The 15,998-nt window shown below is 32.2% G+C and overlaps 1 protein-coding gene across 1 annotated transcript; it reads right to left on the bottom strand.

The window, feature by feature from the left end:
• Window positions 1-2,225: 2,225 nt before the first annotated feature.
• Window positions 2,226-15,700, bottom strand: LOC143063813 (uncharacterized). The gene is made up of 11 exons (XM_076236194.1): window positions 15,607-15,700; window positions 12,280-12,516; window positions 10,950-11,071; window positions 9,833-9,971; window positions 8,310-8,429; window positions 6,923-7,078; window positions 6,600-6,725; window positions 5,475-5,549; window positions 4,684-4,821; window positions 4,227-4,308; window positions 2,226-3,612 (listed from the first exon to the last, which is right to left on the bottom strand). The coding sequence occupies exons 1-11, from the start codon at window positions 15,665-15,667 to the stop codon at window positions 2,751-2,753; spliced, it is 2,118 nt and encodes a 705-aa protein (XP_076092309.1). The 5' UTR covers window positions 15,668-15,700; the 3' UTR covers window positions 2,226-2,750.
• Window positions 15,701-15,998: the final 298 nt, after the last annotated feature.

Genomic DNA, 15,998 nt, shown 5'->3' with positions numbered 1-15,998 from the left:
GAAACATGAGGTAACATGGTACACAGGAAAACAAGTAGTGAAAATTTGAAAGTTATCTTCCAGTGATTGTTATTAATGCAATGAAATGTTATGTGAAATTTTGACTGTAGTACTACACAGTATAAAACTCATGCTAAGTATTTAATAATTTCTTTATTCTAGGTCTACATGTATCTATTTTGGAATAACAGGAACATGCCATTGTTGCGTTTTTGCCCCTAATATGTAATTTTGCTCGCTAGTTTCGAATTGTTTGGTTATTCTATCGAAAAATATCAAATTTAGAAGTGAATTTATAAACAGTTAGAACTACCAGTACATAAGATCTGTAGTAAATCAGCCTTTCAAAAATTGACCATATTTAGGAGTTGTTGCCCTTGAACGATGTTGTTTATCTTTTTGTGTTCGTGCAAAAAAACTATTATTATAATAGTGATGGAGAAATTCTTTCAACAGTAAACATATTCACCAAATTAAGATATGTGGGATTGTTTTTCGTCATCAACCTATGACCTCATTTTTTTACTTTTTTTATGACAATATCTACCAGTGTATTGGAGGATGTTCGCCGTTTCATTCCATGATGTAACATAACGACACCAGGTAGACCCTTTGTTTCCTTCCGATTCCTGAAACTGTCTGGCACTGCAGTCATCATGCAATTAAATTGTTTTTTTTTTTTTTTTTTTTAATTTTCACAATTCCTAAATTTGTGTACTACATTTTGTTTTTCGGTCTACATGTTGATCATTATAGTTTGGCAGACCATACGAATTTACCTTATTCATATAAACTTTCGAATCAAGGAATTTAACAATATTTTGATAAACTACGTGGTTGTATAATATTATACAAATCTTCTGTGTATATTCGAAGAATCCGGGTCCGTTCCGCAAGAACAACAACTATACCACATTTAGCTGTGTATAAATACCAATTAGCAGTAATCATATATAATTAACATTTAATAATTACAGTAGATGTATTTTTCATTGCTATACGTTATTTTGATTGGCTAACAGCAATTTCGCGTCATTCTTCATTTCAAAGTGAATTGCATGAATTGTAAAATACATGATGACACACGTTTCCACAATATAAAGTGCACACTCAGGTAAATAAAAGAAAAACTTGATAGTAATTGTATCTTCATGATCATAGCGAAAAAATGTAATTATGAGTATTGAATGCTTCATTTAGTAATTTCATAGAAGGTTGTACAATCGGTGACCGTGCGTACATTTTTAGAATGAAGCGCTACCTTATTCACTTTCGCATTGAAAGGACAATGGGATTAAAATGCTGAACATGTCTTTCCGAGTAAGTGGATTACATAAAACTGAGAGCAAATGTAAAATATCTTTTTCTATTTATTCTTTTTACTATAGACCACAAAATCGATTATTAACTATTTCTTTCAAAATGAGATACAGTGGTTATCTTGTATACAGTTGAATCTACATTTAACTTTTTTATTTGAATGGATTAATACTTCAGTATCGCATTCAAACTGGTGTCTAAATAGATGCAATATGAACACCTCAATGACATTATTGTAAAGAATCAATAATTAGAGCCCGGTCGGAAATAGCATACAAGAAAGTTGCACGTATATTGAAAAAAAATAGTTTCTACGCATAGCTGTATCTTTGTCAAAAGGCGAACTATTTGGATAATTTTGGTACTAGATGAAATCTTGGGGACTTTGGATCACTAAAGAAACCTTTGTAAAAGATTTTTTGGACTAATAAAAAAAATATATCAATTATAATAGGAGGGCAACCATGTTGTTCAGATCAGAAGTACCAATTTGTGTACAGTAACTATCAAACTTCCAGGACCCAGTACGCTCTTATATGCAATTAGATTTATGTTCTTGTTTTTTAGCACAGGTCAGGAAAAGATATGGTTTCGTCCTGAAATGACTGCCACTTTATTGAATTTATGACAAAGTATCCATTAACTCTTTAAATTGCAGAATTAAACATAGAAAGCAATGGGCTATGAATTTGTGGTTTTATACCTTTTAAAATCCCTTATTTTGTAGTTGCTTTGTTCCCTCTTCACTACAAATATGTCGTTGTCGTCATAGATAACGCTTATATCAATTTAGTCGTATGACAAATATCAGTCGACCAATGATGTTAGATTTCCCCAACAAGAAACAACTTCAATAAAAGATTGGAGAGCACATCTAGGAAAATAAATTATAAACCTACACCAAATAAACAACATGACAGCATATTTATTGTATTATAAAATTACTGATAACTAGTATGCAACGTTTTCCAATTAAAAAAACAATTCCAAAAGAAAATAACAATAATAATAAACATAAACTAGAAAAAAAACTGCGATACTTTTGGGAAAATGAAAAACACAGATATCATACATCAAAGAGAGATACAAACTATAATGGACAAAAACAATTACAAAAAAAACTTTCTACAAAATAATACACAGAAAACTAAAGATTGGGCAACAGATTTGAATCAAGTTGCGTCATAAGATTAAACAAGTCTTACTCCACTAGTGGTTACTGTCATGATGCTATTATCAAGTACTTTCTGGTGAAACATTCGATTTGAATTAGAAGAGAACCCGGTGGGAGTACGCCAGTTGTGTCACTGTCTTTAAGCGTTGAACATGATTCTTACTAGAACAAAAAATCTGAGTATTTAAATCTCATACTGTAAATGATATTGTTCTTTGAAACTCGGTTCCCAAGAAGTTATCACAAAATTATCTCATTATTTGAATATTGCACTGTCAATTCTGTCATTCACGGAAAATTTCCTGAGTATTTGCGATGTCATATCGGGTTCACCAATATCATCTTCTATCAAAGCTCGAAGCTTAGAAATGTCTCCTTCGCTATGATCTCCCTTAGCTCTTTCTTTGTTTCCATCATCCTCGTCTTTCATTTCTTGAATATATGTCGGGGCTCTATCATCAGTTTCTTCATAAGAAGCCCCCTTTTGCTTAGTTCGAATTTCGGTATTGTCATTTTCTTCATTTGATCCCATGTTTATATTCTCATCTTCTTCGTCCGCTACCATTAGACCATTTTTCATAAAAGCACTCTCTCCTATTTCTTCTTCTTTGCTTTCAATGTTATCTCTTGGAAAAAAGTTGTCTCTGTCAATATCGAAGTTTGGTGATGCAATTGATACGTAGCGATCGTCGTCATCATCTGCTTTATCTTGGCTTATAACCAACGATATGTATCGGCCATCTTCACTGCCGGATTTGTCAGTATCGGATTCATTACTGTTTTTACCAGGTTCAAACTCTGTCTTACTACCCTTTCCAGAAAACTGTGTTTTTTCCAGATTAACAGACACTTCTGGCGCTTTAAATTGTCCGACTTTTTCTTCAAGATTTCCAGGATAATTATTCTCTTCATGTATTGTGACATTTACTCCGATCTGTTCTACACTCCCAGCATCCGGTATTTTTAAATTACTAACGTTGTAACCAGATGGATATGTTATTACTGACGGAAGGTATCGTAGGTTTTGAGTTATCATGACGTCGGATTCGACATTATTTGACTTGAATCCCGGATGTAACTTCCTATACTTCAGTTTCTCTTCATTTAGCTTCTTCTTTCTAGAAGTTGAAACAATATATAATTATACACACAAATATCTGCAAATATATCGACGATTTCAAATACAGTTTAACATACATTTTGCAATGGTATAATCGACACTGTATTGTTGAAGACTTCATGTTGAACTGATTTTGTGTCGTAGTTGGATATTACATATTCTATGTTTTTCTAGTTTAGGACTTTCTGTGACTTATTACAGAAATATGAATCGGTATGATATTTTTCAGAACACACACTCCAACTTTGCGTGTGGTATATAAAATTCTCTACAGTATTACGTTGAAAGTTTGTTTGTCTTGTATGTTGTTTTTTTTTTTATAATTTTGTTCATTAAATGTTTCGGAGTTAAGTGTGACGTCCATTGTTTCTGCACTAGAACGTATTTGTGTTTAGTGGCCTGGTGACGCCCGCCTCCAATGCAGTATTTTCTCGCTGTGTTGAAAACCCATTAGTCGCCAATGCAAAGGCTGTTTGGACTTTGGTCGAGTTGTTGTCTCTTTGACACATTCCCAGTTTCCATTCTCAATTTTCTTATATTAAACCATAATAATGATGGCTAAATAAATATCACGGAAAATACCAAAAGGCTGTTCTTTATCAGTAAGTTTACCTTGTATAACTTCTATAACAAACTATAACCACAACAATACAGACGATTACAACAGTAATTCCTATCGCAATCCCACCTGCACCTATAAAGTAAAACAATGACCATTACCAATGTTCAGAAAGGCAAAAAAATATTATATATTCCTGTTTGATTATAACTTGTTAAGTAAGTTAATAGTTTTTCCTGATTGTTTTGGTTTCATTTAACACAAATAAAAAGACAATATAAATATACATGTGGATGCCTTACGTAGTTTCCTTTATAAACACACATAATGTGACCGGGCTTTTTAATTAATTTGATGTAGTCTATAAACCTGTTCAAATCCATAAACATCCTGTTAGAAGGTGGATAGTCAGGATTTTAATTGTGTGTTTTACTTAAATGGCAGGTAGACTAGAAGGTAGAGTTTGGTAAACCAACATGGCCGGTCATAATCTCTACCCTTACTACTTACTGAAGCTGTCTTCTTCTGTCGACTCATTTCCATTATATTTCGTGTTTGAAGTTGTTACTTCAGATGCCTCACTAGGAGTTGTCACGGACTGCCAACTAGCAGATTGATGTTTTGCATAAGGTTCATCAGTTGCAATTTCTAAATGAGTTATATACAGATATATTTAAAAAAGATAATAATAATAAAAAAAAAAGGAAAATAATTTACTCAACCATACGCCAATGTGTAATACAAATTTTTTTTCAGGGAGATGTTTTCGTGATTTCCTTGGGTTGTTACTCACAAGTAAGCTATTAAACCAAAATGTCCAAATGGTGAAGTTAAAGTCATTCTTTCGTAAATTTTACGGACGCCATCGCGAGTTGTTTAACCGTTACGGAATATCCGTTTCCCAGATGATATCGGATATGTTCCTAATGGCGTAACTACAATCCCGGTCCCTTTCCACAAATGTGACCTACCGAATTAGACTTTTTTTACCGAGTTTGTATTAAAATGAGCAATACGAGGGGTGCAACATGTAGAGCAGGATCTGCCTACCCTTCCGAAGCACCTGAGATCGACCCCAGTTTTGGTGGGGTTCGTGTTGCTTAGTCTTTTGTTTTCCATGTTGTGTTTTGTGTACTATTCTATTCAGACTATTGGTTGTCTTTTTGTTTTCTTCTTTTTTAGCCATGGCGTTGTCCGTTTATTTTCGATTCATGAGTTTGTATGTACCTCTGGTATCTTTCGCCCTTCTTTTATTATAAATATAGTACTGAATAAAAAGAAAAATTTCTAAATCTACCCACCGGAAGTTGAATGTGTATTCATGGATGCATCGATTGTGCTTCTTTCATTTGCCCAATCTTCTGGTGATAAAGTTTCTGTAAAATAAGCGAATCATACTAAGTTCTATTTTTTTTTTTATTTTTAAAACATATAAAGCTCATACAATGACAATATTTCCTCGTTTCTTGCAAATACAATGATTTGATTTTGGACTAAAAAAAAATCAAAGAATAAAAAAATACAGATTCTAAGAAAGTTTCATCAAATCATTAACGGTTGAGGAGAAGAAGCGAATGCAAAAGTTGTATTATAGAAATCAGATATGACAAAAATCTGTCAAACGATTTAGTAGCGGTCATGGAAGTGAAAGGGAAACAGAAAGACGAACACACATACAGACAGAAAAAGGGGGTATTAAACATGAAATTTTTTTAATGCAAAATTTTTGCAAATTGACATATTTATTTTTTTAAACTTTCAAACTTCATCGAAATATGCTATGAGCTATATACATGTGTATGTCTCTTCTGGTGACTACATATTGTATTGTAAATCTTGGTTCCGCGATTAGAATTTAAAGGGGGAAAATAAAGCGGAGGAGAAAGGTATATCAGAATTCAGAACACCTATTAAACTGGACATAAACCACGACCGTTCCCAGACACCATAGTTGATCTTTTTAAATTATATTTGTTCTCATTCTATGGAATACGCAACTACGTAAATCAAATGACTTTTGAATAAGGCGTCTGTATACCATTAATGTAATATCACAATAGCCGACCTTCTGAAATATAAAGTTTTGTGTTTAGTGGTTGTTTTTAGTTGGTTTGGTTCGTAATAGTTTCTCGTTTTTATGTAGATTAAACCGTCAGTTTCCTGTTTGAATTATTTAACACTTGTAATTTTAGGTCCCTTATAATTTGCTGATCGGTGTGAGCCAATACGCCGTGTTGAAAGTCGTACTTTGTCCCATTATTGTTTCCTTTTTGCCCATTGTGACTTGGACGGAGGGTTGTCTTGTTTGAACGCATACCACGTCTTCTTATATCTATTCATACAAATAGTTAATGCGGTCAATATAGTACCGTTATCACGTATGGAAAATAACATGCACCACCCAAATAGAAAATACCGGATCTCACCTAATTCAACTTTCTCATCTTCCACACATAAACTAGGATGTTCGAGCGAGCAGTTCAACAGACTAAATCTAAATGTTCCTCTTTCGTGTCTCGTAAACGCAGTACACAGTGTATCTTGAATCTTTCCTTCAAAAGACAGAAGATATGTTTTAAATCACTTGATAACATGATAATTAGAATGTAAAAAAGCAATTCTGTTCATATTAAACCCCAATGATCTATTGGTTCTTATTTGAAACTAGATCTAGACAGCTATGAATCGAAGCAAATAAGGCGGTATTATGTATACATTTTTTTTCAAATTTGAGTACACTGTCACTTACGTTCATTAAATGCCAGATGTTTCATCGTGAAACCATTGATCCAGAAACGAGCAACAGTTGTTGGGTGCTTCATTATCAGTTCTCGTCTGTTGAGCAATCTTCCAGACAAACTAGTACAGTTTTCTACGGCTGCATGCCAAGTGTCCGGTCCCAAAGCTAAAACAATCGTACTATCATATTTATACAGTTCTGTAATGTTTTATCATTAATAATATGTTACTAAATTCATAAATTAAATATATTATGCATGGAAACAAATCTATGTGTTTCTAAATGTTATATGCACTGGATCGATATCACTGTTGGTGGACTATCATCCCCGGGTAATCGTTTGCTTAGCAGTCAGTGCTTCGGTACCGACATGATTTATAATAAATAAAGAAATTACCCAGAATTAAAGATGAATTGGGTTTTCATTTAAGGTCACGTATGGACATTTAACTTTCTAACCGTTGTACGTACGTATTTGTCTCTGGGGTAAAGGTGGGTCACTGATAGGAGGTACCGCTGGAATAGTTTATATTTCAAGCTTTAAAATATGTGAACAGGTCGAGAAGCTATCAAACATATATGATAAGGTCAATATAGTTTCTATAACTTTTCGTCAATCATCTTTCCCGGTTGTGCTTTTATAAAAAAAAATCACTCTTTTTTGTTTTTCTCTTTCATTACACCTCACGTGAAACCCAAACAATAGTGAATAAAGTAACATTTTCACAAACGCAATAAATGAAAATGTATTATATACATTCTAAAAATCTAAATTATATGAAAAGGGTAGGGTATTTAAACATCCCTTGATTTTAAATGGTTGTATTAAAGCGATCATTTTAAATGTTAATCTAGAAAAGCACTTCAGACGCATAAGTATAATATTTTTTAGGTTTATTATTACATTGATTGCATTGGATTACCGTTATTTCCTAGTGATTGAAAACTATTAAATTCAACTCGTGACCGAACAACAATGATAACCGTACGCGCATCTTTGAATTAATGATAAGTGCGGTCACTCGTTGATTATTTTTTTTTTTTTGAATTCTTCAATTAGTTATTCTATAATTAACGTATTTCTGGGACATTTTCCTATACTAATCAACATGCATTTCACAACTGGTACCTTTCTTTGTGTCATCTTTTCCTGTTTTGATATATTTATACATACTAGGTTAGTTATTAGAGCATTATCTGTTAAGTTGAGGGATTATCGAAAATAACATTTTAGTTTCCTAGTAAGAAGCATAGATTCAATAAGCCTTGTTTTCTTACAAAATTCAAAGTCTAAAAAATATTGAAAAAAAATGTTTACACGAAGGAATACATAGAGAAATAAAAGAAGCATATAAAACAACAATCAACTTGAAGCGTAAAAGGTACGCAAACCTACCGTCGTCTGTATTGTTGCAATAATATAATTGAGGATCTTCGCAGTAAACCAATCCAAAATAAACGTATGATTGTCCAAAATAAGATTCAAATGGACACCCCGTTGAAATAAGATTATGTTCTGCAAAACAATCAGGAAGAAGCATTTTGTTAATTTAAAACAATTCATGAAACAAAACACAGATAGGACGTGGCAGTGTCTTAAACCATCCATCATCAATGACAATAAGATATACACGAAGTACAGATCTGAGAATACTGCAGTTACTGACTGCTAGTTGAAACCCAATAACAACTAATAAAACTTCAATCCACATTCAATGTGTAAATGCGTCATTATCAGTAAGTGAAACTCATTGTGCAATGCCAAAATATAGGTATTAACATATTGTAGTACTGTGAAAGTACAAATGTGTAATAATAAAATTGTTTTAATTTCCTGATAACAAAATCATCGCTTTAACCAATAAACATAATATTCAAAAATGTTTGTATAAGTGTTTATCCTTTTAGAATAAGTTTATTCAAAGATTGATAAATTTACACGGATCGTATCTAAATTTCGAGGTTATGTTAACAATATCTTAATTTTTAGGTAATTTGTGTTTACGAAATCCCAGTCTTAAAAATTTACTTGTAATACATAAATTACGCTCATTGAAAACCAAAAACGTCACTGCGTTGTAATAGGACATGGTGTATATTTCTGTTGATCGTGAATTAAAGGTCAATAGAGTTAATACTGTCCCAAGTCAAGAGCCACTGGCCTTTGTTAGTCTTGTATGATTTTTAATTTTAGTTTCTTGTGTATGATTTGGAGTTTAGTATGACGTCCATTATCACTGAATTAGTATATATATATATATTTTAGGGGCCAGCTGAAGGACGCCTCCGGATGCGGGAGTTTCTCGCTGCAATGATGTCCTATTGGTGAGCTTCTGCTGTTGTCTGTTCTATGGTCGGGTTGTTGTCTCTTTGACACAATCTCCATTTCCATTCTCAATTTGGTTAAACAATTTATTGCTTTAAAATAAAAACTTACCTTAGAGTGAATATCTATTCCAAGATTAAAACAGCCAACTAGGTCTATCATTAATAAATTTACGGTCAAGTCGACTTTTAGAAATCGATGAGCCATGTCGTTTAAATTCTTGTTCATTTTATGTCTCCATATTAAAATCGTTTATGAGTATTTATTTTGTTCGGTTATTTATTATCTTTATGTAATGGAGAAGACGTTCTAACTTGCAAAACTTGTGTCTAATCCTATTGTCAATGTTTTGGACAATAAAATATGTTAAAACTAAACTATCTGTTTATTGCTGTGTTACTTGTGAAGACGTTTTTAATTTCATTGAAAACGGCGCGTGCGCCCTTAATTTCTAGCGATTATTTACATATCCCGCTACTGTGCTGAGGAAGGAAATCATCAGTCATTAAGATCAAAGGAAAATGTTGTAAAAAGCGATAATAGTAGCTAAAGGAAAATTAATCATTGACCTTAGTTAAAGACAAATACATTACGTTTCGTTTTCTGGTACAGATTAAAGACCGTGTTATTGCTGTTCAAATCCTCAACTGTGCATTGAGTTGGTGACAGTAAAGTCGTCATGGTGGATACAGAGCTGAATACACCATCCATAAAACAATAACAATCACCGTCCTGTAATTATTTTGAAAAGGGTACAAGGGGATATTCGTCTTGCACAAATTTTAATTCTCTTTTGAAATATATTGTATCGTTTAGTTTTAATTTTTGCTCTGTTTATTCGTCTGTTCAAATGAATCTTTCAATATTTGTCATTTTTTCTTTTTTAATGTGTTTATGTGGGGTTTTTTTCAGTGGACAGGAGGAGGGTGGCTTTATTCGGGCATCATATCCTGTCGTTGTCTTTTTGATATACACCAACTTTATATTTGATCAGTTTCAAACTTCAAAATATTTTTATATTTGTAAATGCTACTGTCTTTTCAAATATATTATAAAAAGTCAAACTAAAACAGATTTTTACCGATATAGGAAAGTATAAAGAAAAGAAAAGGGCGTTTCCAACAGCTTCGTTCATTGATGACATAAAATTGGGTAAAAGCTAAACCATCAAGGACCGAGTAAGCACAAATTAAACTTATTTATACTATCATTAAACAATGAGCAATTATTATGGAACCATTTTTCTATTGCTCCTCGAGTATAGTGGTGTATGGGTCAGAGCTGGAACTGCCGGCAGTGTGTACTCTTATATAGAATAATGGCATAAACACAATATTGTGAATGTATTATTTTCAAGTAAAAATGTGACATACATTGATATTGGCAACGTCAGGCTGTCTAAAATTTTAATCATTTCCTCGTTTGCATGAGCATTACATGAGCATCGAAATAAACTAATTTTTTATAGGTTTTTGTGGGGTTTTTTTGTCTGTCTCTGGATGAATTGTTTTAGATTAATCATTTTTGTGGCATTTAAAGATTGATGTTCAATTTGATCCAATACTCCTTGCTGAAGACCGTACTTTGACCTATAATGGTCTACCTTTTTTTTTACACATTGTGACTTGGATGGACAGTTGTCTCATTGCTACTCATACCACATATAATTTCTATATCAATTGTATTGCATCAGTAAAAAATAAAACCTACCATCCAACCAGTATATTCAGTAAGAGCTGGACATGACATGATACAGTCGTTTAGTTCAGGAACAGTATTACGTTTAAAAAGGTCTCTTATGGTACTGTCTTCAAGTAACATTTCGTAACAACCTGTTAGAAAAATTAGATTATAAGCAAGTTATTAGCAATCATGTAACTACAATTGTTTTCCAGGGGGTTAGGATATTGGAATAAAATATGATGACCTTGAATGAACTCATATCTTATAGATGTACATGCATAAAAATAAGGAGATGTGGTTTTATTGTCCATGAAACAACTGTCCACTAGAGACCAAACAACAATAAGACCCAGGTGAACAAATCAATATTCTCTTCCACAAAATGCAGGATAAAAGTGTGCCGCACAAGGTATATATTTCTGCCTGAATGTTTCGTCCAATTATTATCAAAGAAAAGAAAGGATATGGAGTATTAACTTTGAAAAAAAATCAGAATGTGCACACCAAACATTACAAAGTTCATTTCAGAAATAAAATAGATCGCCCTCTTAGTGTCTACACCAAAATAACCCTCCTGTAGCATATCAACAAAGATATACAGCTTAGTGTAAATTCATCTTAAAAAAATATGAAGAAGAAGATGGGCAAAAGATACCAGATGGACATTGAAACACATCGCCATTTCTAAAAAAAAAGCACAAATGAAGTAAAATATAATTTCCAGGGTAAACAAAATGAGAGCAACAATTTGAAAACATAAAGCGTCCGAATCGCACCGCGTGGCCCATTTGCACAAGTTAAGACTAAAGCAAAAAACAAATCCAGCAGGATGCACATGTCACGTCAAGGCAAATGACAAAAATTAACATATAGCACAAAGACAGTTAAAGGGAAACAGTAAAGTGTATTAGATGATACTCGTCAACACGTGTAGAATCTATAACTCAATACCATTCTGTGTTTTTGAAACTGATGAAATTTCACTATGTAAGTTAAATTTTAACTTAGATAAATAAATTCAAACTAGAGAAAAAATGGTGCCGACTACAAAACGAATTCGCATATAAAACACGAAAAAAAAAGAATTAACTCAAATACAGTAAGGAAATAATCAGAAATCGAAGTATCGTTGCTAATATGATAACATGCTGTAATTTGGGAGACATAATGTCATTTTGACATAGTCACTAGTTTGTTAAAACTAAACAATCACATTTAGCGAAAAAGATGTCTTAAACAACAGCCGTAAAATTGTTTTCTCTCTTAATTTTTCACTATATGGATTAATGTTCAAAAGTTTTAGACTCTTGTCTAAGGGTAAAATTGATTTAATAAAACTTTATGTTACAACACGTACCGGCAAATGTAATACTGTAAGATGTCTGTAGAAAAGAATCAACCCAGGCTGTAAACATTTCTGGTAAACCACTCGTGTCGTAAAAGTCTGCAATTTCCGGTCTACATTTCTCTCTAGTGTTGTTTTCGGTACAAAATACATCTTCACCTGCCAGAGAGTGGCACGATGTTTTTGAGGTGTCCCAGTCAGATTGCCGTGAAGATATGACTAGATTCTGAACGTCTGTATGATTTGATCCTTAAAAAAACATGCGCATTCGATTGATAATTCAGTGAAAATTAAGCGCAGGTGACAAAATCAAATTTTCTCTGTGCTATAATTTATATAGAATATGAAAGCCCTTGTTTCACTATGAGAAATCTTGGTACCAAAAATTTAATGTATGATACGCGATTGAAATGAGAAAAACTTCACCGTTAGTCGGTTTCATGAAACTCTATACTTACCCTTCCGGAGAACCGGAGATCACCCCTAGTTTTAAGGTGGGGTTCGTTTTGTTTATTCTTTTGTTTTCTATGTTGTGACATGTGTACTATTGTTTGTCTGTTTGTCCTTTTCATTTTTGGCCATGGCGTTGTCAGTTTATTTTCGATTTATGACTTTGACTGTCCCTTTGGTATCTTTCGGCACCTCTTTTATGGATACAAAATAGTTCACCCATTTGTTGTATAACAGTTTCTTTTTTCAAAGAAAACCCATGATAATTAATTCTGGTCAACACACAATATCATTGAAAACAATTGAAACTTAACCTACTAAGAGTGATACTTAACGAAAAATGAAAGACATCATACTTTTATGAAATTAGACTATTCTAGCCGAAAAGCATAAAAGTCAAATAAAGCATCCTGTGGCACTTGCCTTGAAGATCTGCGCATTCGACTGTACGGATACGACGTTGGCATTTCTTCGATGTTTTGTTATTTTTTTGAATATTTTCAGAAAAATGGGGAACGGAATATTTTAATAACGCATCCATCTAAATTTTATGTTTTTACGTATTTTTACATTCATATATTTGTGTTCATCTGTTTCGGTATACGGACGGAAAGCGACAGGACAGAAATTCACAAATTTGATAGGTCAAAAATTTATTGGACAAAAACTCGCAGGACAAACATTAAAAGTCACAAATAATTTGTTGACAATTGTTTAAATATTTAAGAGATAGATCTTGAAATGTACATATTCATTTTTAAGTTTAGGAAATTGTTCATAACCCTTGATAACCGCAAATTTATTAAGATTTAATCATGCAAATAACATGTCTTGGCATAATGAAGCCGTTTAAGTACCAATCCACTTTGACATTTTGTTTTCTTTGCAATTATTTGATCATTACTGATATTTATTAAATTACTTTTCATTACAAAGTTGCTTTATATGTAATAGTTCAAGAAAATTTCTTTTGAATAAGTGTTTTCTATTTTCAAGCCAAATAATATCAAAGCTGAATTGTGACATTTTGTCCTGTGACTATTTTATTTACATTTCCTGTTTCGGATGAAAAGGTTTTTGAATTATACCGAACATATAAAGTCTATGGCGAGCACTAACGATGTAAATTATAGTGCAACAGATGTAATATCTAGCACTGGAAATGAAAATACTCAGGATGTAAGATATTAAGTCCAGCACTACAAATAAGAATTTTGAATTTCCAACGCAACAAAGAAGAATGATTAATTTCCAGCGCTACAAATAAGAATTTTTAATTTCCAGCGCTTGCAATATAAAGTCCAACATTGGAGATGATAATTACATTTTTTCTTAACATTGTTGGTCCAAAGCAACTATAAGGGAGTGTATATCATTCTAATAAATAGTTTTTTTGTGTGTGCAGCATGGACACATTATTTGAAAGGTAGATGACCACAAACATTTGGGTGTTTCGTTTTTCTAATAACTGCAAGTGGTCATTACACATGTAATAGATAATATTTGCTGTATTTCCACTAAACAGATTGTTGTTCTTAGGAAATTGAAATGTATTGTTAAAAGAAAAAAATCGTAATACGATATATCTAGCATACACATTTCTTTCAGAATATGCATGCGAACTATGGGATTGCTGGTGTATTACAGATTCTGAAAAAATGAGTGCTTGCAGCTTGAGGTCGCAATTAGCTAGCAAAGAGTTCGTACTTTTTGAAAGTGGATGAGAAACTGAGTTATACAAGAAAGAGACGTAAAGTATGTTTATTTTATTATTTAAAAAAAACAAAAACAAAAAAACATAATAATAATAGTGTTTCATGCAGAATCTCTGATATATTTTATCTCAGATTATATATACATGTATATAAATATACATATTAGTTATATACGATATACAAATAGTTATCAACGCTACAAGGATTATAATTTAGTATGCCAGACGCTCGTTTTGACTACATAAGACTCATAAGTGACGCTCATATCAAAATTTTTATCAAACCAATTCAAACAAGTACGAAGTTGAAGAGCATTGAGGATTCAAAATTCAAAAAAATCTGTGCCAAATACAGCTAAGGTAATCTTTGCCTGAAATAAGAAAATCCTTAATTTTTCGAAAAATTCAAAGTTTGGTAAACAGGAAGTTTCTAAAAATGACCACGTTATTGATATTCATGTCAACACCGAAATGTTGACTACTGGGCTGGTGATACCCTCGGGGACGAAGCGTCCACCAGCAGTGGCATCAACATCGACCCAGTGGTTACAAACCGATTCTTTGATTAATTTTGTTTAAATATACTCGTATCCAACTGTCACTGTTTAGACATGATATATTTATTGTATATAGTTTTCATATTGTACTGAATTATATATTAATTGCTGTCATCTTGAATTTTGTATATTGTACTTATTTTGAAGAAGATTATGTTAAGTTGTTTTATATTGTATCCAATCCTATTGTTTATTTAGTCTAAGCCAATAGAATATGTTTAATTTGTATGGGGCAGTTACTATACGAAATCTATATCTATACTTCTGTATAGAAATATATTTAAGTTGTTAATGTTTGGATAATTCAAGGACAATAGAACAATGGAGTACTTAAAGGGATTTATAAATTAAATTAAACGAACTAGTGAAAACACTATCTACACTTCATTTTACATCTCTATAGATACCACAGGACTTTACATCTTCAGTAAGGGGATTGAATCTTAAGCACTGCAGTTTCAAAATCAAACAGAGGAATTTAAACTGCAGTTCTCTTCATCTCCAGCGCTTGACCTATATTATCTCCGGCGGTTGATTAAATATTCATCGCCAACATTAAGAAAGAAAAAAGGAAAATAATTAATTTTTTAGATAACAATTTTATAACAATTTTCTTACCAAAAGCTATCGCTAATCGGAGCAAAATTACGAGTCGTTGCATTAACATCATATCTGCCATATCGCCATCCGGAGTTTAAAATGATATATGCTCAGTATAGAATGGTAATTAAAAAGGATCATTAAGGGTTTATTATCAAAATTTGTAATTTTACATGTCACTAAATGTAGAAACCTTCAATCTTTATTTCGAACCATGGCCACAAAAACAATAAATTAAATTAAAATCATTCAATATGATCATAAATTTAATTTTAAACAACCATATCTAACATATAACATAAAATTTTAGATTTTGAAAAATACCCCTACTAGACCTCAATTTAAAATTTAGACAATAAGCATCTCAACAGGGAAATGTTAAAAATGAAGTGATAATTTCCTTGAATGAA

Source organism: Mytilus galloprovincialis, chromosome 2 (genome assembly GCF_965363235.1).
Source record: "Mytilus galloprovincialis chromosome 2, xbMytGall1.hap1.1, whole genome shotgun sequence".
Lineage (NCBI taxonomy): Eukaryota > Metazoa > Mollusca > Bivalvia > Mytilida > Mytilidae > Mytilus > Mytilus galloprovincialis.
This window is presented reverse-complemented; position numbering and strand designations above follow the sequence as displayed.

What these genes read in the sequence shown, in the direction of transcription:
- LOC143063813 (XM_076236194.1), bottom strand. Translation starts at nt 15,667, where the DNA reads ATGGCAGATATGATGTTAATGCAACGACTCGTAATTTTGCTCCGATTA. An exon ending in CTGAATATACTGGTTGGATG is followed by an intron (nt 9,972 to 10,949) that starts GTAGGTTTTATT and finishes AAATAATTACAG; the next exon opens with GACGGTGATTGTTATTGTTT. An exon ending in AGATGAGAAAGTTGAATTAG is followed by an intron (nt 5,550 to 6,599) that starts GTGAGATCCGGT and finishes CTTATTTTACAG; the next exon opens with AAACTTTATCACCAGAAGAT.